Source organism: Anolis sagrei, chromosome 12, assembly GCF_037176765.1.
Source record: "Anolis sagrei isolate rAnoSag1 chromosome 12, rAnoSag1.mat, whole genome shotgun sequence".
Lineage (NCBI taxonomy): Eukaryota > Metazoa > Chordata > Lepidosauria > Squamata > Dactyloidae > Anolis > Anolis sagrei.
This window is the reverse complement of record NC_090032.1, coordinates 7396424-7420043: the sequence shown is the minus strand read 5'-3', so window position 1 is coordinate 7420043 and position 23620 is coordinate 7396424. Positions and strand designations below refer to the sequence as shown.

At 46.5% G+C, this 23620-nt stretch overlaps 1 protein-coding gene across 1 annotated transcript in view; it reads right to left on the bottom strand.

Moving 5' to 3' along the window:
- Positions 1–2767: 2767 nt before the first annotated feature.
- The window catches only part of DCAF8 (DDB1 and CUL4 associated factor 8), a 36962-nt gene continuing 16109 nt past the window's right edge, over positions 2768–23620 (bottom strand). Inside the window, exons 4-14 of the mRNA XM_060758130.2 lie at positions 22819–23513; positions 19224–19364; positions 18805–18899; positions 16790–16900; positions 16543–16615; positions 13129–13186; positions 12874–12981; positions 10718–10848; positions 7094–7213; positions 6865–6981; positions 2768–3948 (exon numbers count right to left, since the gene is read on the bottom strand). Coding sequence (XP_060614113.2) covers positions 3829–3948; positions 6865–6981; positions 7094–7213; positions 10718–10848; positions 12874–12981; positions 13129–13186; positions 16543–16615; positions 16790–16900; positions 18805–18899; positions 19224–19364; positions 22819–23513 — 1769 coding nt within the window. The 3' untranslated portion in view covers positions 2768–3828. The remainder of the gene's footprint in view (positions 3949–6864; positions 6982–7093; positions 7214–10717; positions 10849–12873; positions 12982–13128; positions 13187–16542; positions 16616–16789; positions 16901–18804; positions 18900–19223; positions 19365–22818; positions 23514–23620) is intronic.

The following is a 23620-nucleotide window of genomic DNA, read 5'->3' as shown; positions in this document are numbered from 1 at the left end:
TCTCACCCCAAAGAGTACTCAGAGCAGCTTACAAGGTATTTGTATTGTTTGTATTGCGGGCTCGGCCTCATGTAAGCCGCACCGAGTCCCTTGGGGAGATGGTAGCGGGGTAAAAATAAAGTATTATTATTATTATTATTACAAGGTGTATATTACATACAATATATTATATTATTAGCATAGTACAATATCAGCATTGAACATTGCTATATTGCACCATACCACTATATCATAATATTATTAGTTATATTACATGTAATATAAATGATATCTTATTATTATATTGCATTACATTAAAAATATTATATGTATATATAATATATTATATTACATACAATATATTGTATTATTAGCAGAGTACAATATCAGTGTTATATATTACTATATTGTACTAAGTACCACTCCGGTGGGAAGGTGACGGCGCTCCATGCAATCATGCCGGCCACATGACTTTGGAGGTGTCTACGGACAAGGCCGGCTCTTCAGCTTAGAAATGGAGATGAGCACCACACCCCAGAGTCGGACACGACTAGACTTAATGTCAGGGGAAAATATTTACCTTTACCTACTATACCATTATATTGTAATACTATTAGTAATAATACATGTAATATAAAATATATAATTATAATATATTATTATTACATTGTATTACATTATAATATTATAAATATTATATGTATATACAATATATTACATTATATTATTAGCATAGCACAGGAGACAAGGTGGAACTGTCCCCTGGCCCCTCTCTCTTCACACTGGCCCAGAGCGGCAATTGGTGCTGAGGGGAGGGGTCCCCAACTGATGACACATGCAAGAGACAAGGTGGGACTGTCCCCTGGCCCCCTCTCTCTTCACTCTGGCCCAGGGCGGCAGTTGGTGCTGAGGGGAGGGGTCCCCAACTGATGACACATGCAAGAGACAAGATGGGACTGTCCCCTGGCCCCCTCTCTCTTCACTCTGGCCCAGGGTGGCAGTTGGTACTGAGGGGAGGGGTCCCCAACTGATGACACATGCAGCCCGAAAGACAGTTGCATTAGCGGGGAGGCTCATTTAATTAATTTATGACACTATAAAACATTCCAGCAGTGTGCAAAAGAATGAGGAAGTACTCCATCAAAGGACTCGGTGTCACAAGTGGATGGTGAAGCGGCAGCTCCCCCTGTGGCTGGAATAGAGCATACCCTCATGAAGCCGGAAAGCTGGAATGTTAAATTGCTTCTGTGTCTGTCTATGTATGTTGTGTGTATAATGGCATTGAATGTTTGCCATGTATATTGTAATCCCCTCCTGTGCAGGGTGAGAAGGGGGAATATAAAAACTGTAAATGAATAAATTAATACATTGAATAGTATTCTGAACAGGAGAAGGGAGGGCAGTAGATGCCTCCCTATTTTCACTCCACCACCCCGGGAACGCCTTCATCTGCAAGGATCATGGGCCGGGCTGTGGCACAGCTGGTTAATCGCCAGCAGCAATAGAACACTGCTGACCAGAAGGTGGCAAGTTCAAAGCCTGAGTCAGATTGAGCACCCGACTGTTAAGCCTAGCTTACTGTCCACCAGTGGATGAAGCGACAGCACCCTCCTTGGCCAGAATCGAGCAGGTTCGAATCCGGAGAGCGGGGTGAGCTGCCACTGTTAGCCCCAGCTTCTGCCAATCTAGCAATTCGAAAACATGCAAATGTTTTGGCAGGAAGGCAACAGTGCTCCATGCAGTCATGCTGGCCACATGACCTTGGAGGTGTCTGCGGACAACGCCGCTTTTCAGCTGCTCTGACCCCCAGAGTCGGACACGGCTAGACTGAAAGTCAAGGGGAAACCATTATAATAACCCCAGAGACAGTTTCCCCTTTCCTGGATGTTAGCCTCCACATTTCCTTTGTCCCCCTGTGTGCTCAAGAGGTTGCTTCCTCCTGCAAACCAAAATAGATATTTCTGGTGCCAATAGATGAGGTGCCTGCTCCGATCGCTAGCAAAATCGTCCCACTTTCTCTGTGCTGAATGTCAGCGTGGTCCCATTGTTTTGGGGGGAGTTTTCTCCCCTTTGGCCTCCAGTTCCTCCCAGTGGAATATGTCAGCGTGCCAGCAGACGTTGCATGTTTGAAAACATGCAAATATGAGTAGATCAATAGGTACAGCTTCGGCATGAAGGTAACAGCGCTCCATGCAGTCATGCCAGCCACATGACCTTGGAGGTGTCTATGGACAACACCTGCTCTTCGGCTTAGAAATGGAGATGAGCACCAACCCCCAGAGTCAGACTTCACCTCATTTTGGGGGGAATTTTCTCCCATTTGACCTCCAGTTCCTCCCAGTGGAATATGTCAGCGTGCCAGCAGACATTGCACATTTGAAAACATGCAAATGTGAGTAGATCAATAGGTACAGCTTCGGTGTGAAGGTAACAGCACTCCATGCATCTCTGGATGTATGTGAACTATTACTCCAAAACTCCACCAAACCTTTCTTGTATTTTCAAGGTCTATTTCCCCCAAACACACATTTGGGCATATTGAGGACTCATGCCAAGTTGCTCCATACTGTCATGCGGGCCACATGACCCTGGAGGTGTCTATGGACAATGCCGGTTTGGCTTAGAAATGGAGATGAGCCCCATCCCACACAGTTGGACACAACTAGAGTTTACCTTTAGGGTCCTTTCCACACATTACCAGGTTTCTGTCTCTCAATTTATTTATTGCATTTATATAATATATATATATATTTATATTTATATATATATTTAAACTTTTACAATAATCTTAACTGGATAACATCCAAGTTTAATTTGGTTCTTGTCTGGTTCAATACATATAAAATTAGGCCTCTAAACAGCAAATAGGGGAGAACTTTTCGTTTCAAAAACAAGAGAGAATTTTTAAAAAGGAAGACGGAGAGGAAGGGAATAAAGAACCTTCCGGATCAAGGGTGGGATCCTGATGGCGCCTCCCCCCCCCCCCAAAAAAAAAGCCAGGTTCCACTGCAGCCGAAGGGCAGAGGGGGCCAGGAGCCCCACAACCATCTGCATTCCACACTTTGGAAACAAACTTTAGGCTCGAAGAAGCTCAGCCAGCAAAAGGCAAGGCTCTAAGATTCGCAATGGGGAGTTATTGATGCCTAAAAGAGAAAAACAAAAGAAACACAACCAACCAAAGTGGGGTGGAGTGTGGGGAAAGAACAAGGGAGGGAAGACAAAAAGCCCCACCAAGGGGAAAAAAAGAAGAAGCAAGAGTCCATTTTTGCTCATCCCGAGTGCAGCATGCAGCAGTGCTCCTGGAAAGGAAGGGGAAGGGGAGCGAGGAGGGGGGAAAAATGGGGAGAGAAAAGCACAAAACCTCCAAGATGCCCTCCCTTCACTTTGAGGATCACGGACAACATTTCAAAGAAAGGGGAAGGGCGGAACTGAGAGTTAACTCATCAACTCACTCAAAAGGGAGCTCCGCAGGGAAGGAACAAACGGGCAGCCAAGCGCTCCTCTACTTCCGGGAAGATCTAGTGGTGATGCAAGGAAAGGCAGACTCCCCCACCGTCCCCCAAGTCCCCTTTCCCCCTACACTCCCTCCGCCGGGAGGTTCGGAAGATCTCAATTGAGTGTCTGGGGGCTCTGCGCATCCTCCCACACCCCACACAGACTCTGTTGATGTCCAAGTGCAAGTAGAGAGAAATGAGAAAGTGGCGAGGCGGGGAGGGCCTTCCTTGACGTTTCAGTAAAAAGCAGAAGGGTAGAGGGAACAGTGGTTAATTAAGAAGGGGGCATTGCGGCTCCTAGTCTGTACCCTCTTCCCAATGCCTCGGTCGGGACTCCTCGCCCGCAGGGGCCTCCTCAGGAGGGCATGCACTGCACCCGGTCGGGACCCTCCTCGTCGTCGTCGGACGTGTCCGAGGAGCTGGGGGATTCGTCCGAGTCGCTGTCCGTGGCTCCGGTGCCCGGGTCCCTCCGGCGCTGTCAAAAGGAAAGTGGGCAGAGTAAATATTTATTTATTTACAATATTTGTATACCGCTCTTCTCAGCCCTCAGGCGACAGTGCGGTTAACAAGAGCAAAATTCAATGCTCAAAAACATAATAAAACAGTATCCCTGGGCTTGGCCTCATGTAAGCAGCTCCGAGTCCCCTTTGGGGAGATGGCGGCAGGGTATAAATAAAGATGATGATGATGATGATGATGATGATGATGATGATGATGATTTTACTGACACAAAATCACAGTATGTCACAGCAAACGAGATCTCTATGCTGGATTTAGTAAAATTCACAAATTGCACACTTCCCAAGCATCTAGAACTGTGTGATGTATTTTCGAATGATGCTCACAGATCCAAGTCAGGTGGCCTTTTGCAGTTGACAGGTCGTGATATTGTCGATATTTATTGTTTCCAAATGTCGGCTGAGATCTTTTGGCACGGCACCCAGTGCGCCAATGACCACTGGGACCACCTGGACTGGTTTCTGCCAGAGCCTTTGCAGTTCGATTTTGAGGTCTTCATAGCGGCTGAGTTTTTCCTGTTATTTTTCCTCAATGCAACTGTCACCTGCTATGGCAACATCCATAATCCAGACTTTTTTCTTTTCTGCAATCGTGATGTCTGGCGTGTTGTGTTCCAAAACTTTGTCAGACTGATTTCAAAAATCCCACAGTATTTTTGTGTGTTCATTTTCCACTACCTTTGCAGGTTTGTGACCCCACCAATTCTTTACTGCTAGCAGGTGATACTTGTGACAGAAGTTCCAGTGAATCATTTGGGCCACAGAGTTGTGTCTTTGTTTGCAGTCCGTCTGTGCGATTTTCTTGCAACAGCTGAGGATATGATCCATGGTTTCATCCACTTCCTTGCACAATCTGCATTTTGGGTCATCCACTGATTTTTCAATCCTGGCCTTAATGGCATTGGTTCTGATGGCTTGCTCCTGGGCTGCAAGAATCAGGCCTTCTTCTGTCTCCTTCTTCAGGGTTTCATTCATGAGCCATCACCAGGTCTTCTCCTTGTCAACATTTCCTTCAATTTTGTCAAGGAACTGCCCATGCAAGGCTTTGTTGTGCCATCTGTCAGCTCTGGTTTGGAGTGCAGTTTTCTTGTACTGACTCTTTGTCTGCTGTGCTTCAAGAAGTTTCCAATTATTGACTTCAATTAAAGCAAGTTCTTGGCTTTCCTTGACATATTCTGCCAGGGCATCATGTTTTTCTTCTTCAACTGCTGGTTTTACTTATCAAAGTACTCTGCCACCAGACTTTCTAGGCAAATAGAGCCGGTCAACATCACTGCAAGGCTGTAATGAATTATGAATGGTCATGAGTTTTCTAGTTTTTCTGTCCAAATTGTCCCGTTCTGCCTGCTTCCAGTTAATGATGCCAGCAGTATATCTTATGACAGGTATGGCCCAGGTGTTTATGGTAGCGGAAATGGTCAACATTTTCTAATGTTACACCATTAAGTTGTATCTCTGGCATTGGAGAGGGGATGGCTGGTGACTGCTGGTGACATGCAACTCCTGGAACAGCTCTTTGGTTTTCTCGATGTTCAGTGACAGGCCAAGCTTTGTGTATGCTTCTGCAAAGGTGTTCAGAGTGGCTTGTAGATCTTCTTCTGAATGCGCACAGACGACATTGTCATCAGCATACTGGAGTTCTGTAACAGATGTTGTTGTAACCTTGGTTTTGGCTTTCAGTCTGCTGAGGTTAAACAGCTTGCCATCTGTCCGATAGATGATTTCCACTCCGGTGGGAAGCTTCCCGTCAAAGTCAACATCGACACCGAAATACAACACCGCCTGAGCTCTGCAAGTGCAGCATTTTCCCGAATGAAGCAGAGAGTGTTTGAGGACCGGGACATCCATAGGGATACCAAGGTGCTTGTCTATAAAGCTATTGTCCTCCCAACCCTGCTCTATGCCTGTGAAACGTGGACTGTCTACAGACGACACATGCAACTCCTGGAACAATTCCATCAGCGCTGCCTCCGGAAAATCCTGCAAATCTCTTGGGAAGACAAGTGGACAAACGTCAGTGTGCTGGAAGAAGCAAAGACCACCAGCATTGAAGCGATGGTCCTCCGCCATCAACTCCGCTGGACCGGCCACATTGTCCGGATGCCTGACCACCGTCTCCCAAAGCAGTTGCTCTACTCCGAACTTAAGAACGGAAAACGAAATGTTGGTGGACAGGAAAAGAGATTTAAAGATGGCCTCAAAGCCAACCTTAAAAACTCTGGCATAGACACTGAGAACTGGGAAGCCCTGGCCCTTGACCGCTCCAGCTGGAGGTCAGCTGTGACCAGCAGTGCTGCAGAATTTGAGGAGGCACAAGTGGAGGGTGAAAGAGAAAAACGTGCCAGGAGGAAGGCGCGTCAAGCCAACCCCGACCGGGACCGCCTTCCACCTGGAAACCAATGCCTTCACTGTGGGAGAAGATGCGGGTCAAAAATAGGGCTCCACAGCCACCTACAAACCCACAAAAATAGTCATCTTATTCATACAACGAGGGATTGCCTAAGTAAGGTGTTTATGGCCTTGATGGTGTTGTCTCCATTGAGCTTGCTTTTGAGAACTTTTCTGAACCTTTGAGTGTATTCTTTGCTGGTTGTTGTTGTTGTTGTTGTTGTTATTATTATTATTATTATTATTATTTTCATAGCAAGCATTTTCCCTCACAGAATAATTTTCCCCACAGCACTTTGGGATATTTAAATGCAGAGAAAACACTTGTTTCGTCTCACAGTGGTGAGGCAACGACTGTAACTATTCACCTCCAACTGGAAGACTGACCCCCACACACCGCAAAGCCATCCCCATTTCTGCCCCAGGTACCCAGGCAGGCTAGGAAGGCCTTTCAACTGTCTCAGCAAAAGAAATTGTTTACTTACCCGGTGATGCCGCCTCTGCCGGAAGTGGTGCATCAGGAACCAAAGCAAGTGGCTCTCATACATGTCGGTGTGGTGCTGGCCGTCCTCGTCTCGCTCCCGCTTGTTCTTCTTGATCACCTGGTGGGATGGCAGAAGATAGTCAGGTGGGCCATCAACCCAAAGTAGAGAAGCATGGAGAAGAGGTCCACCACCCTCCCACCTTTGCCATTTGATTTACCCTCCAACTCACCTCCTTCAAGCCAGCCAGCTGGGTGGGGGCCTCAGCCGTTGGAGCCCAGAGCTTGACATCATGATCCAGACCACTGGTGGCCAGGATGGGGAGGTGTGGATGGGGCTCCAAGCAATTGACCTAAGCGGGCAGCAGCCAAGTGGGAGAGAAGAGGAACAACTCCTGAGCCCCGTGCCAGGCCCTTCTCAAATTTGCTCTTATCCTGTGTCCTGCTAAGCTATACAGACCCCTCCCCACGGTTTGAGGCCTCCTCCTTTGTCCCACTCGTCTGGGTAGCAGACTGGAGAGGACCTTCTTTGTTGTGGTTCTCCAGTTACGCAATGTCCTGCCTTTAGATGCCCAGTGAGTGCCTACCTTCTGCAACGCTCTCTACGTGGGGTTGCCTCTGAAGACTGCCCAGAAGCTTCAATTAGTCCAACGAGCGGCAGCCAGATTGCTAACAGGAGCAGGGTACAGAGACCATACGACCCTCTGTTACGCCAGCTCCACTGGCTGCCGATTAGCTTCCGAGCACAATTCAAAGTGCTGGTTTTGACCTATAAAGCCCTAAACGACTCCGGCCCAATTTACCTGTCTGAACGGATTCTCCCCTATGAACTATCAAGGTTATTAAGATCTTCCGGAGGGGCCCTGCTCTCGGTCCCACCACCCTCGCAGTCGCGTTTGGTGGGGACGAGAGACAGGGCCTTCTCGGTGGTGGCTCCCCGGCTCTGGAAGTCCCTTCCACTATTGATCCGATCTGCCCCTTCCCTCTTGACTTTCAGGAAATTACTAAAGACCTGGCTCTGGAATGTGGCTTTTGAGGACTGAACCTTTGATGATCTGTGACTACGACTGCGATTGTATTGACGTTCTGGCCTGGGTAATTGTAATGATGATGTTTTATTGTATTTTATTGTTTTGTTTTAATCTTTAATGATGTTGCACTTGGTTGTATTTGTATATTTTGTAATTGCATATATGCTGTAAACCGACCCGAGTCCCTCGGTTGAGGTGAGACGACCAGTATAGAAAACTTCCAAATAAATAAATAAATAAATAACACCTTGCTATTATTCTAACACCTAATAACCACTAGGACCCTCAGCTTCCAACTGGCTTTATTTACTCATTCCATTTATGTCCCACCATTCTTGCAGGCATTTTACACAAACCTGGCTTTGAATCATCTCAAATTACTCTAATCATAGAATCCTAGAGTTGGAAGGGACCTCATGGGCCATCCAGTCCAACCCTATTCTGCAAGAAGCAGGAAAATTGCATTCAGAGCACCCCTGACAGATGGCCATCCAGTTTAAAAGCCTCCAAAGAAGGAGCCTCCACCACACTCTGGGGCAGAGAGTTCCACTGCTGAACAGCTCTCACAGTCAAGAAGTTCTTCCTAATGTTTAGGTGGAATCTCCTTTCTTGTAGTCTGAAGCCACACTCCGGGGCAGAGAGTTCCACTGCTGAACAGCTCTCACAGTTCTTCCTAATCTTCAGGTGGAATCTCCTTTCTTGTAGTTTGAAGCCACACTCTGGAGCAGAGAGTTCCACTGCTGAACAGCTCTCACAGTCAAGAAGTTCTTTCTAATGTTTAGGTGGAATCTCCTTTCTTGTGGTCTGAAGCCACACTCCGGGGCAGAGAGTTCCATTGCTGAACAGCTCTCACAGTCAGGACGTTCTTCCTAATGTTCAGGTGGAATCTCCTTTATTTCCTGTCATTTGAAGCCATTGTTCAGCATCCTAGTCTCCAGGGCAGCAAAAAAAAAAAAAAAAAGCTTGCTCCCCCCTCCCTATGACTTTCCCTCATTTATTTATACATGGCTCTTATCATGTCTCCTCTCACCCTTCTCTTCTGCAGGCTAAACTTGCCCAGCTCTTTAAGCCGCTCCTCATAGGGCTTGTTCTCCTGACCCTTGATTCTTTGTGTCACCTTTCAGCTTACAGTCAACATCTCCCTTCAGAGTTGGACACAGTATGATTCCAGGTAAAGTGGTCTGACCAAGGCAGAATAGAGGGGCAGTATGACTTTCCTGGATCTTCTATTAATGCAGGCCAAAATCCCATTGGCTTTTTTGCCGCTGCATCACACTGTTGACTCATGTTCCCCTTCCTCCCCATGAGAACGCCAAGATCTTTTCCACACGTCCTGCTCTTGAGCCAGAGATCATCCCCCATTCTGTCCCTTTGCATTTCCTTTTTTCTCCCTAAGTGGAGTCTCTTGCATGAACTTCCTTTTGTTAGTTTCGGCCAACCATCTCTTGTATATGCTCCTGTCTTCTGGGATATTGGCTCTCCCTCCCAATTTGGTCCCATCTGCAGACTTGATGATCATGCCTTCTAACCCTTCATCTTAGCCATTAATCAAGATCCTGAACAGAACCGGGCCCATAACCCTACTTATGGCACTCCACTTGTCACTTCTTTCCAGGGTGAAGAGGAAGCACTGGGGAGAATCACCCTTTGGGTTCATTAGGTTTCAAACCATCTTCCTTTTCACTTGCTGAAGTGTTTGGCATGTTTTTAGACTCTTACAAGGTACATTCTACTGCTTACATGTTTAAGGGTCCATCTAATTTGATGCCACCCAAGATCTCTTTTGATTTTTATAATAGAATATAATACTACTACTAATAATATTATAATTATAGATTTTATAATTATATTATAATATATTATAATTTATAATTATAAAATTATAATATATTATAATTTTATAGTTATAGATTATAAAATTATAATTTATTATAATTTAATAATTATTGTAATTAATAATTATAGTCATTATAAAATATTATAATTTCATGGCTGGAGTCACTGGGTTGTAAGTTTTTTGGGCTATATGGCCATGTTCTAGAAGCATTCTCTCCTGACGTTTCAGACCTCACAACCTCTGAGGATGCTTGCCATAGATGCAGGCGAAATGTCAGGAGAGAATGCTTCTAGAATATGGCCATATAGCCCAAAAAGCCTACAACAACCCAATATGAAAGTATAATGTTGTTGTTGTTCATTCATTCTGTCGTTTCCGACTCTTCGTGACCTCATGGACCAGCCCACGCCATAGCTCCCTGTTGGCCTTCACCTCCCCCAGCTCCTTCAGAGTCAAGCCAGTAACTTCAAGGATGCCATCCATCCATCTTGCCCTTGGTCGGCCCCTCTTCCTTTTTCCTTCCATTTTCCCCAGCATCATTGTCTTCTCTAAGCTTTCCTGTCTCCTCATGATGTGGCCAAAGTACTTCAACTTTTCTCTATAGTATAATGGTATAGTACAATATAGTAATATATAATACTAATATTGTGCTATGGTAATAATACAACATATTGCATTCACATATAACTTGTAAGCCGCTCTGAGTCCCCTTTGGGGTGAGAAGGGCGGCATCTAAATGTCGTAAATAAATATTATTATTTATTATTTATATTCCGCCCTTCTCACTCCTAAGGGGACTCAGGGCAGAGCACAACATATATACGCCAAACACTCAATGCCGGGACATAAAACCATAAATATATACAAACATTAACATCACTTATATTCTGATTAAAAGTTGCTCAAATAGGCAAATATAGATGGAAATGTAACTTAGCCCCAGGCCAGTCACAACGGACGCATCCCATCCACCCTGCCCTGTGTCTCACCACTCCGCCTTTGTCACCCTCCATGAACTGCACCACTTGGCAGGACGACTTCTCCCACAGGAAGATGTGCCCACAGTCGCTGCCGCTCACCACGAACTCACTCTTGGGGCCATAGAAGTTGACGCCCTTCACTGGAAGCAAAGAAGGTGGCTCAGGCAGGCAGAGGGATGGCAGGGTCAATGCATAGGTAAAGGTTTCCCCTTGACATTAAGTCTAGTTGGGTGGTGCTCATCTCCATTTCTAAGCTGAAGAGCTGGCGTTGTCCGTAGACACCTCCAAGGTCATGTGGCCGGCATGACTACATGGAGTGCTGTTACCTTCCCGCCAGGGGTATGTACTGATCTACCCTAAATCCCGCCTGCTTCGCAAGTGCGATTGGCAGAGACGAAGGACAGAGCCTTCTCAGTAGTAGCCCGACTATGGAACTCCCTCTCCAGAGATATTAGATTGACTTTCCGAAAAAAGTTACGCTTTTGAGAATGCAGCGGAATAGATAACACGGAACTATGAATGATGAACATGGAATGGCCAGACGATGTTACTGAATAACATTTTTAACAAGATGACACCAATGATTATATGTTTTAACAGTTTTTATATATGTTTTAGATTGTTTTTAATGGCACATTTATGAACGTCTGGCATCGAATTGTGCCAATCTTTAACCCGCCTTGAGTCGCCGTATGGCTGAGAAAGGCGGGCCATAAATATAGTAAATAAATAAATACATAAATACGCACATTTGTATGTTTTCAAACTGCTAGGTTGGCAGAAGCTGGGGCTAACAGCGGGAGTACCAATCTGTAACCCGCCTTGAGTTGCCGTATGGCTGAGAAAGGCGGGCCATAAATACCGTAAATAAATAAATACATAAATACCCACATTTGTATGTTTTCGAACTGCTAGGTTGGCAGAAGCTGGGGCTAACAGCGGGAGTGCCAATCTGTAACCCGCCTTGAGTTGCCGTACGGCTGAGAAAGGCGGGCAATAAATACCGTAAATAAATAAACAAGCATATTTGTATGTTTTCGAACTGCTAGGTTGGCAGAAGCTGTGGCTAACAGCAGGAGTGCCAATCTGTAACCCGCCTTGAGTTGCCATATGGCTGAGAAAGGTGGGCCATAAATACCGTAAATAAATAAAAAAATAAATAAGCATATTTGTATGTTTTCAAACTGCTAGGTTGGCAGAAGCTGGGGGTAACAGCGGGAGCTCTACCCCACTCCCTGGACAGTTTTTATATATGTTTTATATTGTGATGTTGATTGTTGTTAATGGCACATTTATGAATGCCTGGCATCGAATTGTGCCACTCTGTAACCTGCCTTGAGTTGCCATATGGCTGAGAAAGGCGGGCCATAAATACCGTAAATAAATAAATAAATAAACATATTTGTATGTTTTCGAACTGCTAGGTTGGCAGAAGCTGTGGCTAACAGTGGGAGTGCCATTCTGTAACCTGCCTTGAGTTGCCGTATGGCTGAGAAAGGCGGGCCATAAATACCATAAATAAATTTAAAAAAATAAGCCTATTTGTATGTTTTCAAACTGCTAGGTTGACAGAAGCTGAGGCTAACAGTGGGAGTGCCAATCTGTAACCCGCCTTGAGTCGCCGTATGGTTGAGAAAGGCGGGCCATAAATACCGTAAATAAATACATAAATACACACATTTGTATGTTTTCGAACTGCTAGGTTGGCAGAAGCTGGGGCTAACAGTGGGAGCTCACCCCACTCCCTGGATTCGAACTGCCAACCTTTCGGTCAGCAAGTTCAGCAGCTCAGCGGTGTAACCCACTGCGCCACTAAGGGGCCCTGGATCAATGCATACCAACATTGCAATTGTAGGTTTACCATCCCAGCCACCATCTGTTTAATGGCTATCCATGTGCAATAGCTGCTGTGGCACAATCACCAAGACACAGCTCAAAATCTTGCTGCTTTGAAGTCCTCATTGAGCTCCGCACAGCTCTGTTTAATTCTTTGCACACAAGAGAAACAGTAAGGAACAGAAGGGTCTTCCCACACAACTCCTTTTCTTGTTCTCCAACCTTTAACGGTAGAACATTGTGCTAGAGAGTAGTTGCAACCCGTCACCCTGTCATCACTTAGCCCTTGCGCTGTGAGACCCATGGCCAAGCTGAAATATCCTTCTCACCTGTGGCGTTGTTACGGTGCCCCTTGTAGCGCTTGATGTACTCTGCTCCATCACTGTGGGATGAGTTGAAGAGATAGATGTCCTCATCATTATAGCTGGCCAGGAGCTCTAGAAATAAAACCACACAAAGCATCATATGAGGATGAGCTGGCAAACAAGGGAGAAGGGGGGGGGGGGGTTCTGCACCAAGACAGCCATTGCTCTTAAGTCTGGCATGACCCTGCCAACACAATTGGACAGAGCTGAGATGCATACCTGAGCCATTATGGCTGTAGACCAGGCAAGTGATGTTGGCTTTTGACTCGCTGTTCACCTAGGGGGAGTCAAGGGGAGAGGATGAATCAGGAAGGCTGCTGTAACGGATTGGCCTACCTTGAAGGGTTGGTGTAAAAAAGTAGAGTAGAAAACAGGCCTGGCTGATAAAATTGGAGGGAAACATTGAGTAACTGGAGAAGGGCGGAGTAGAGCTGTGTTTCTCAACCTAGGGGTCGGGACCCCTACGGGCGTCGCGACGGGGTGTCAGAGGGGTCGCCAAAGACAATTAGAAAACACAATATTTTCTGTTGGTCGTGGGGGTTCCGTGTGGGAAGTTTGGCCCAATTCTATCATTGGTGGAGTTCAGAATGCTCTTTGATTATAGCTGAACTATAAATCCCAGCCACTACAACTCCCAAATGTCAAGGTCTATCTTCTCCAAACTGCACCAGCATCCACATTTGGTCACATTGAGTATTCAATCCAAGTTTGGTCCAGATGCATCAGTGCTCTCTGGATGTAGGTAAACTATAACTTCAAAACCCAAGGTCAATGCCCACCACACTCTTCCAGAATTTGTGGTTGGTCATGGGGGTTCTGTGTGAGAAGTTTGACCCAATTCTATCGTTGGTGGGGTTCAGAATGCTCTTTGATTGTAAGTGAACTATAAATCCCAGCAACTACAACTCCCAAACTCTACAACTCAAGGCCTATTTTCCTCAAACTCCACCAGTCTTCACATTTGGGCATATTGAGTACTCGTGCCAAGTTTGGTCCAGATCCATCATTGTTTGAGTCCACAGTGCTCTCTGGATGTAGGTGAACTACAACTCCCAAACTCTACAACTCAAGGCCTATTTTCCCCAAACTCCACCAGTCTTCAGATTTGGGCATATTGAGTACTCATGCCAAGTTTGGTCCAGATCCATCCTTGTTTGAGTCCACAGTGCTCTCTGGATGTAGGTGAACTACAACTCCCAAACTCAAGGTCAGTGCCCACAAACCCTTCTAGTATTTTCTCTTGGTCGTGAGAGTTCTGTGTCCCAAGTTTGGTTCAATTCCCTCATTGGTGGAGTTCAGAATGCTCTTTGATATTGTAGGTGAACTATAAATCCCAGCAACTACAACTCCCAAATGACAAAATCAATCCTCCCCTCAACCCCACCAGTATTCAAATTTGGGCATATCGAGTATTTGTGCCAAATGAATGAAAATACATCCTGCATATTGGATATTTACAAGATTATTCATAACAGGAGCAAAATTATAGTTGTGAAGTAGCAATGAAAATAAATTGCTGGTTGGGGGTCACCACAACATAAGGAACTGTATTAAGGGGTCACGGCATTAGGAAGGTTGAGAACCACTGGAGTAGAGGCAAAGCAAGGAGCTGAGGTAGCCATTTGAGTTGAGTTAGGAGTTTGGTGTGGAAGAAGACAGTCAGGAGTGGTGAAGGGGGAGGAAGGAAGAGAGCTGGGAACTGTTACATGAAGGAAACCTCTTTGAGGATAATAGTTCATAGGCCTCTATAGTGATTAGAGTGCTGTGAGAGGAAAGGAGATTCAGAAGGTTTAAGAGATCCTGTTTGGATTTCTGTGTAACTTTGTTTTAAGAAACTCAAGATAAAAGTACCATCTTTTCTAAGAAGTAAAGCCTGACAAGGTATTTGAAACCATTATGCTTAATGACTGTTCAAAATAAACAACATATTCCTGTTTCATTTCAACTGAAGTCTTTGTGTATCTTTTTAAACATTCTTTTGAAGGAGGTGGCCTATGAAAATAATAAATTGGAGGCAGCAAAAGAAAACTTTACTAAATAATTGGTGGCTGCAAAGGCAAAATATAATATACAGTGGAGGCTTCCCACTGTCTGGCCTTGTGTGTGCGAAGAATGTGTGTGTGCTCTGATCCCCTCATGGCCTCGCCTTAGGCCAGACCTTGTTGTTTGTCCTTTGTCCTCCATCTTTCTCTGTGTCAGGGTGGCTGTTACAAATATCTGCCCCCCATCTCCCATCCTTGTTGCAGCTGCCTTTAGGAAACATCTTTATGTGTTTCCACGCAGGAGCAGTGGAGAGTGTGGCCAGAAGTATCCAAGGAACCAACCACAAATAAGATCAATGGTCCTGCCCCTCTCCCTAATCTCAACCTCTTTGGGAACACAAGGTAAAGAAAGGTAAAGGTTTCCCCTTGACATTAAGTCTAGTTGAGTCCAACTCGGTGTGGTGGTGCTCATCTCCATTGTTAAGCCAAAGAGTTATCAGTAGACACCTCCAAGGTCATGTGGCTGGCGTGACTGCACGAAGCGCCATTACCTTCACGCAAAAGCAGTATCTATTGATCTACTCACATTTGCATGTTTTCTGCTAAGTTGGCAGAAGCTGGGGCTAACCGTGAGAGCTCACCCCACTCCCCGGATTTGAACCTCTGACCTTTCGGTCAGCAAGTTCAACAGTTTAACCCACTGCACCACCAGGAATACAAAGGTACCCCAAAAATAGAAAGAGTGAGGGGGACTATTGAGCGGCCACTGACCCAACCTTTGTACTCCCAGGAAATACAAAGGTACCCCAAAAATAGAAAGAGTGAGGGAGACTACTGAGCGGCCACTGACCCAACTCTAAGCCAGTGCTTATTATTTTTCACCTAGAGGGAGACCCCTGCTTTCTTTCCACAGGCAAAGTTCCAATATGGAGCTCACATAAGCTGTTCTAATGGAAAGGCGTATATGCTGGAAGAAACAAAGACTACCAGCACTGCTCCTATGCCATGCTGTCTAAATGTCCGATCACTGTCTCTCAAAGCAATGACTCTACTCCCAACTCAAGAACAGGAAAAGAGATTGAAAGATGGGCTTAGAGCCAACCTTAAAAATGGCATAGATGCCGAGAACTTGCAGAATTCGAAGAGGCAAGAATGGAGGGTGAAAGGGAGAAACATGCCAAGAGGAAGTTGCATCAAGCCAACCCTGATTGGGATCGTCTTCCACCTGGAAACCGATGCCCTCACTGCAGGAGAATATGCAGGTCAAGAACAGGGCTCCACAGTTACTTACGTACCTACTGCTAAGACACTACACTTGGAGGACCATCATCCTCAGGCTACGAGGGATCGCCTAAGTACAGACATATATGGAGGAGGAAGGGCAGTGACTGTCTCTCCCCCCTATGCTCTACACTTTGCAAACTGGAGGCACTTGATATCATTGCTCTTGACATCATTGCTCAACCACTTGCTCTTCTATGATTCAGGGCATAACAACTTGCTGCGGCAAACATAAAATGTGGGAGCCCTATCCTTCCATCCTATGAGCCTGTCTCCTCTCCAAAACTGCCAGCCTTTTAGGGTAGAAGGGTTTTTCCATAGCATAGGACAATATGGGGAAACTGGGGAGCAAAAAGAAGCAGCTGCTTGCCAAGTGGTGGGGACAGAACTTCTTGAGGACGCCGTTGTTCTCGTTCTCGTCAATCTTCCGCTGGTCGTAGATCCTGATAGCAAAAAGGAAATAAAAAAGAAACACTGGATGGGTTGTCCACACAGACTAGGCAAAAAAGCCTCCCCCCCCCCCCCTTAATGACATTATCCAGTACCCTCTCAAGCATACAACCGCAAACCCTTCAGAATGTCTTTGTCGGTCCCTCCATGGACTGCTTTCCCCTCACCTGACATATTCATCTCGGCCTCCCACAGCAAACTGGTGCGTGTTGGCTGGGTTCACATAGATGGTGTAGAGGCCCACCTTCTTCTCCTTCTCTTTTGTCACAACCAGCTTCCTAAGCACATGAAGGAGAGAAGAGGGTGGAATTCAGCAAAGCTCCCAGATGACTGAAAACCTCCACCCAAAAACACACAGAAAAGAGAAGCAGCCCACAAACAATACTTGTGCATTCGTAAGGTCAGATGTACAACAAGACCATCAGGACCAGGTTTGGGCAAACCCAGGCCCAGGGGCTGGATGCGACCCCTTGGACTCTCTTCTCAGGCCCTCCTCTCTCTCACAATCCTCCTTCCTTCCTCCTCCTCTCCCTCTTTCTCCTCTTCCACCCTTTCGTCCTTCCTGTCCTCTCTCCTTCCTTCCCTCTTGTCTTTCCTTCCTTCTCCTTCCTTCCCTCCCTCCCTTTCTTCCTCTCTCCATTCCCTTCAACCCTTTCATCCTTTCTTCTCTTTCCTTCCTCCTCTTCCACCTTTTTGTCCTTCCCTCGTTCCCTACCTTTTCTTTCTTTCCTTCCTTCCTTCCCTTCCATCCCTCTTTCTCCTTCCATCCTTCCCTTCCACCCTCTTGTACTTCCCTCCTTCCTTCACTCTCCCTCTTTCTCTTCTGGTCACTCTGCCTCTTTCTCTTCTGCTCTTCTGGTCTTTCCTTTATCCTTCATTTTTCTTCCTCCTTCCCTTCCTTCCATCCTTCCCTTCCACTCTTTCATTCCTCCTTCCTTCCCTCCCTTTTGTCTTTCCTACCTTCCATCTCTCCTTCCCTTTCTTTCATTCCCTCTTTCTTCCTTCTCTCCCTTTCTCCTTCCTTCCTTCCCTTTTGTTTTTCCTTCCTTCTCGCTTTCCTTTCTCTTTCCTCTTCCCTTCCTCCTCCTTCCTTCCTTCTCTTTCACCCTTTTGTCCTTCCCTCGTTCCCTACCTTTTTTCCCTTCCTTCTATCCCTCTTTCTCCTTCCATCCTTCCCTTCCACCCTTTTGTCCTTCCTTTCCTCTCTCCTTCACTCTCCCTCTTTCTCCTCTTTGTTCCTTCCTTCTTTCCTTTATCCTTCCCTTCCTTCCTTCGTTTTCTTTGCTCCTTCCCTTCCACTCTTTCATTCCTCCTTCCTTCCCTCCCTTTTGTCTTTCCTTCCCTCTTTCCTCCTTCTCTCCCTTTCTCCTTCCTTCCTTCTCGCTTTCCTTTATCTTTCCTTTCTCCTTTCCATCCTTCCCTTCCTCCCTTTTGTCTTTCCTTCCTTCCATCTTTCCTCCCTCCTTTCCTCTCTCCCTTTCTCCTATCCCTCCCTATCATTCTTCCTTCCTTATCTTTTTTCCTTCCTTCCATCCATCTTTCCTTCCTTCCCACTTTCATCCCTTCTTCCCTCTCTCCCTCTTTCTCCTTCCATCCTTCCCTTCCTCCCTTTTATCCTACCTTCCTTCTCTCTTTCCTTCCATCACAAGGCAGTCAGGGAGCGCTAGCATACATCTCCCCCAAGCTTATTTTATTTATTTATTTCCTATATTTATACTCCGCCCTTCTCCCCCTGAAAGTTAGAAAGTTTGCCCATGCCTAATCTACACTAACTTCATACAAGAACATTCAACCAAAATCCTCCCAAGGAATGTCCATCCAACGAAAGAAAACCCAAGCCATTCCAAGGCAGCCGGGAAACTTCCTCCATCCTTTACATGATGCATCTTCAGATATTTAAATAAGGCCCTCATGACAACCCCATCAAGCTCAATATTCCCAGCTGCCTTAGGTGTTCCTCACAAAACCTGGTGGTCTCTCCCAACGTTTTACCACCTTCATTGCCTTCTCTGGATCTTCCAGATGCCATTGAAAGTCAACTCCAAAGAACTGTGATCGTAGGACATTGTGGATGAAGCTTTTGGGAGCTGACGTCCAATAAGACTGGAAAGGCCATTGGTTGAAGGCCTCTGCCTTTGAGACCAGAGGAAAGAGACAGAGAGACAACCAAACCCACACTTACGAAGCAGGCCGGTCTTGTCTCAAGTCAATTGTGAACACAACGGCGTCTTCGCCAGCTGAGAGGAAAGTGCAGGGAGAGTCTGGCTCGAGGGCCAGCTGGAAGAGAAAGATGGGGTGACTCAGACATAATAGGAACACCCCACTAGCAAAACGACGACCTATGACAACATTCCTGCTACCCAGGGGCCAATCTCCTTGAGGTTCAGCCTAAAGAGATGCATTACGGCTCGAGGGGACAGGTATTGCGGTAAGGGTAGAGGTGTTGGGTGAGACCTGTCTGGAGCCAACAGATGCCACTTTAGAGGTCTACTGGGTATTTATATCTTTCCCCACCCCATATGTCTTATCTTTCTCTCCCTTGCCTCTGTCGCTGCCAGTCCCTGAAGTACAGATGCAGAGAAATAGGGAAGCAACTCTCACCTTGTGCGATGCCCCCTTGTGCTGGGCCACCCGCTTGGTGGTCTTGCAGCACTGGGTGGCGGAGAGCTCAGCAACGCGGACTTGGCCGTCGCGGGCACACATGGCGATGGTGGAGTCGCCACTGTTGGGGAGGAACTTGGCCTGCGGGAGCAGAAAGAGTTCAGCTGAGGGACGGAGGCAGAGCTGTATAATAATATTATTATTATACAGTATTATATTATAGCTGTATATTATTATTATTATTATTATTATTATTATTATTATTACACCGGGAGCCCCCGGTGGCTCAGTGGGTTAAACCCCTGTGCCGGCAGGACTGAAGACCGACAGGTCGCAGGTTCGAATACAGTGAGAGGTGGATGAGCTCCCTCTGTCAACTCCAGCTCCCCAAGCGGGGACATGAGAGAAGCCTCCCATAAGGATGATAAAAACATCCAATCATCCGGGCGTCCCCTGGGCAACGTCCTTGCAGACAGCCAATTCTCTCACACCAGAAGCGACTTGCAGTTTCACAAGTCGCTCCTGACACGGAAAAAAAAAATTATACCCCACTCCATCACCCCCAGGGGACTTGGGGCGGCTTACATGAGGCCATGCCCATCAGTACAGTAAACACAATATTACACAAAAGCATAACATAATATAACACCAAAGCATAACAGAATTAAAAATAAAATAAAATAAATGCAAAACCAATATAATAAGCGACACAGCAGTATAACATTGGACATCCTGGGCAACGTCCTTGCAGACGGCCAATTCTCTCACACCAGAAGCGATTTGCAATTTCTCAAGTCGCTCCTGACACGAAAAAAAAAATGGGGCAGGGACAAATTTAAGGATAAAAATTTTAAAACACTGGGAGATTGAGCAATGGAAATTATTGGGGAGGGCGATCCGGGTTGAGGAAGGAATTAATTGCACGAACCATAAAATAAAGTGCTTCTGAGATAATTTGTGCGAAATTTGGTCAGGGAGTATCTTACATTCAATCATTGAAGGCACATTGGAATAACCAGGTTTTCAGGTTCCTCCTGAAGATTGCCAGCGTGGGGGCTTGCCTAATATCTCTGGGGAATAGATTCCAGAGCCGGGGGGCCACCACAAAGAAGGCCCTCTCTCTCGTCCCCACTTGCGATGCAGGCGGGAGTGAGAGAAGAGCAGGGCTCTCTATTCATCCACCTGCTGGGGGATATCAAGGCACAAGTTGCCCTGCCACTCTGCCACTCTGCCAGGTAGCTCCCTCAAGCATATGGAGAGAAGAAGCCAGATAGAACTGTTGCCGATGGTCTGCCAAGCCTTCTGGCCTAAAAACAAAGGGCATAAGTAGTGCCAGGGCAGGCTCTAGCACAGCATTTCTCAACCTGGGGGTTGGGACCCCTGGAGGGTCGCAAGGGGGTGTCAGAGGTCTTGCCAAAGACTATAATCTATATAAATAAAAATCTAATGTTCGTTTGTGGGATTAACAGAACTCAAAAACCACTGGATGAATTGTCGCCAAATTTGGCCACAAGACACCTACTAACCCAAGGAGTGACCATCACTCAAAAAATTGATTTTGTCATTTGGGAGGTCTAGCTGCTGGGATTTATAGTTCACCTACAATCAAAGAGCATTCTGAACTCCACCAATGATGGAATTGAACCAAACGTGGCACACAGGACTCCCATGACCAACAAAAAATACTGGAAGGGTTTGATTACGTTTTCTTGCCCTGGTGAAGGGAGTTGGACTGGTTGGCTTTAATTATTTTCTGTTGGTCATGGGGGTTCTGTGTGGGAAGTTTGCCCCAATTCTGTTATGGGTGGGGCTCAGAATGCTCTTTGATTGTAGGTGAACTATAAATCCCAGCAACTACAACTCCCAAATGTCAAAGTCTATTTTTCCCCAAACTTCACCAGTGTCCACATTTGGGCATATTGAGTATTCGTGCCAAGTTTGGTCCAGATCCATCATTGTTTGAATCCACAGTGCTCTCTGGACGTAGGTGAACTACAACTCCTGAACTCAAGGTCAATCCTCACCAAACCCTTCCAGTATTTTCTGTTGGTCATGGGAGTTCTGTATGCCAAGATTGGTTCTATTCCATCATTGGTAGAGTTCAGAATGATCTTATCGTCGGTTAACTATAAATCCCAGCAGTGACATCTCCCAAATGACCAAATCAATCCTCCCTCCCAACCCCACCAGTATTGAGGGAGGCAGAAGACAGTTCCATCTTGTCCCCTGCCTACTATCATCAGTTGAGAGCCCCCACCCCCCCCCCCAGCACCAACTGCTGCTCTGACCAGAGTGAAGAGAGGGTGGGCTACCGTTGAAGACATTTCCATCTTGTCTCCTGTGCTTTACTAATATTATAATATATTGCATATGCATATAATATTTATGATAATATAATGTAATACAATGCTACTACTACTAATACAAATTATAATGATAAATATTTATATTACATGCAATATTCCTAATAATATTACAATATAATGGTGTAGTACAATATAGCAATATCTAATACTGATATTGTAGTATGCTAATAATTTAAAATATTGTGTGTATATATATATATGTGTGTGTGTGTGTGTGTGTGTGTGTGTGTATGTATCTCGTAAGGCGCTCTGAGTCACCTTCAGGGTGGGAAGAGCGGGATACAAATGTCGTAAATAAATAAATAAATAATATATTCAAATTTGGGCGTATTGGGTATTTGTGCCAAATTGGGGCCAGTGAATGAAAATATATCCTGCATCTCAGATATTTACATTACAATCCATAACAGGAGCAAAATGACAGTTATGAAGTAGCAATGAAAATAAAGTTATGGTTGGGGGTCACCACAACATGAAGAACTATATTAAGGGGCTGCAGCATTAGGAAGGTTGAGAAACACTGGCTTAGGTGGACAGTAAGCTGGGCTGAAGGTCGGCTACTCACCCCGACCTGGGCTCGAACTGCCAACCTTTCGGTTGGGAAAGGTTTATTGCTGCTGGTGATTAACTGGAGGAACTGTATTAAGGGGTCACATCATTATGAAAGCTGAGAAACACTGCTCTTTCATATCCCTCTGCCATGCCACTGACAACATGAGCCTTCTTTTTGGATTGTGGCTCCTTCCACACAGGCCTATATCCCAGAATGGCAAGGCAGAAAATCCTACAATATCTGCTTTAAACTGTGTTATCTAAGGGCCCTTCCACACAGCCCTATATCCCAGATTATCAAGGCAGAAAATTCCACATTACCCAAGTATGGACTCAGATAATCCAGTTCAAAGCAGATATTCTGGGATATAGGGCTGTGTGGAAGGGCCCTGAGCTGCTCTTCTCTCCTGAAGCTCTACTAGGTTTAGTAGAGCTGGGCTTGGCCTCATTTAAGCTGCTACGAGTCCCCTTTGGGGAGATGGTGGTGGGATATAAAGATTATTATTATTATTATTGCCTAGAGAGAACAGTCCTGTCTCCTTCAGTCCCTCTTCCACTGGGCTCCCTCCTACCTTCCCCCAGACAGACCCCTATGGGCCAATAAGACTTGGAGTTGACAAAAGACATACAAACGTTCAGCCCCTTGCCACACCCGACCCCAGGCTTGCCCACCCCACCTGGAAGACGTTGCTCTTGTGGCCGCTCTCAAATTCCAGCACCGGCCGCCTCCGCACCCAGTCCCAGACGACCACCTTGAGATCGTCACTCCCGCTGGCCAGCCTTGTGCCGCGCTGGTTAAAGTGCAAGGTGTTGACGCAGCCACTGTGGCCCTCCAGGCCATACTGGAGCCGGAAGCGCTGCACAAAGACCCGGGCCCCGCACGCCTCGTAGACGAAGCGGGTGCTGCAGCCCAGCTCCCTTTCCCGCAGGGCCGGGATGGCTCGCCAGCGGGGCCGGGGCAGCGGAGCTGTCTCCGAGGCCACCCAGTCCTCCAGGGCCCTCTCGTCGTCCGATGAGTCCCTGTCCCGGTTAGGGCGCTTGCGCTGGGCCCGCCGGCGAGACCGCTGGGCCTCGGCCTCCATCTGCGGCTGTGGTTGCTCTTCCTCCTCCTCCTCTTCTTCTTCCTCTTCCTCATCATCCGAATGAGAGCGGTCGTAGGTCCGGTTCAGCTCATTGATGGAGTAGTGACCTGTGTCATCCATGCTGTCCGAGTCCTTCTCTTCTGCCGAGCTCTCCGTATATGTACGGTTGGGCCCCACTTCATCTCCGGTGAGGCTCAGGCTGAGATCCGAAGCTTCAACCTCCACACCTGAGGACGTCTCGCGGCCCTCCGTAGCTCCCGACATCTCCTCAGGGCTACTTGATAAGCTGCCTGTGGGGGAGAAGCAACACCCCAGGATTATCAAGAATGACACATCCAGTAGGCTGGGGACAAGAGAGGTTTGGTTGGCCCCTTCTCTGCTGTCAGCAGACCAAAAC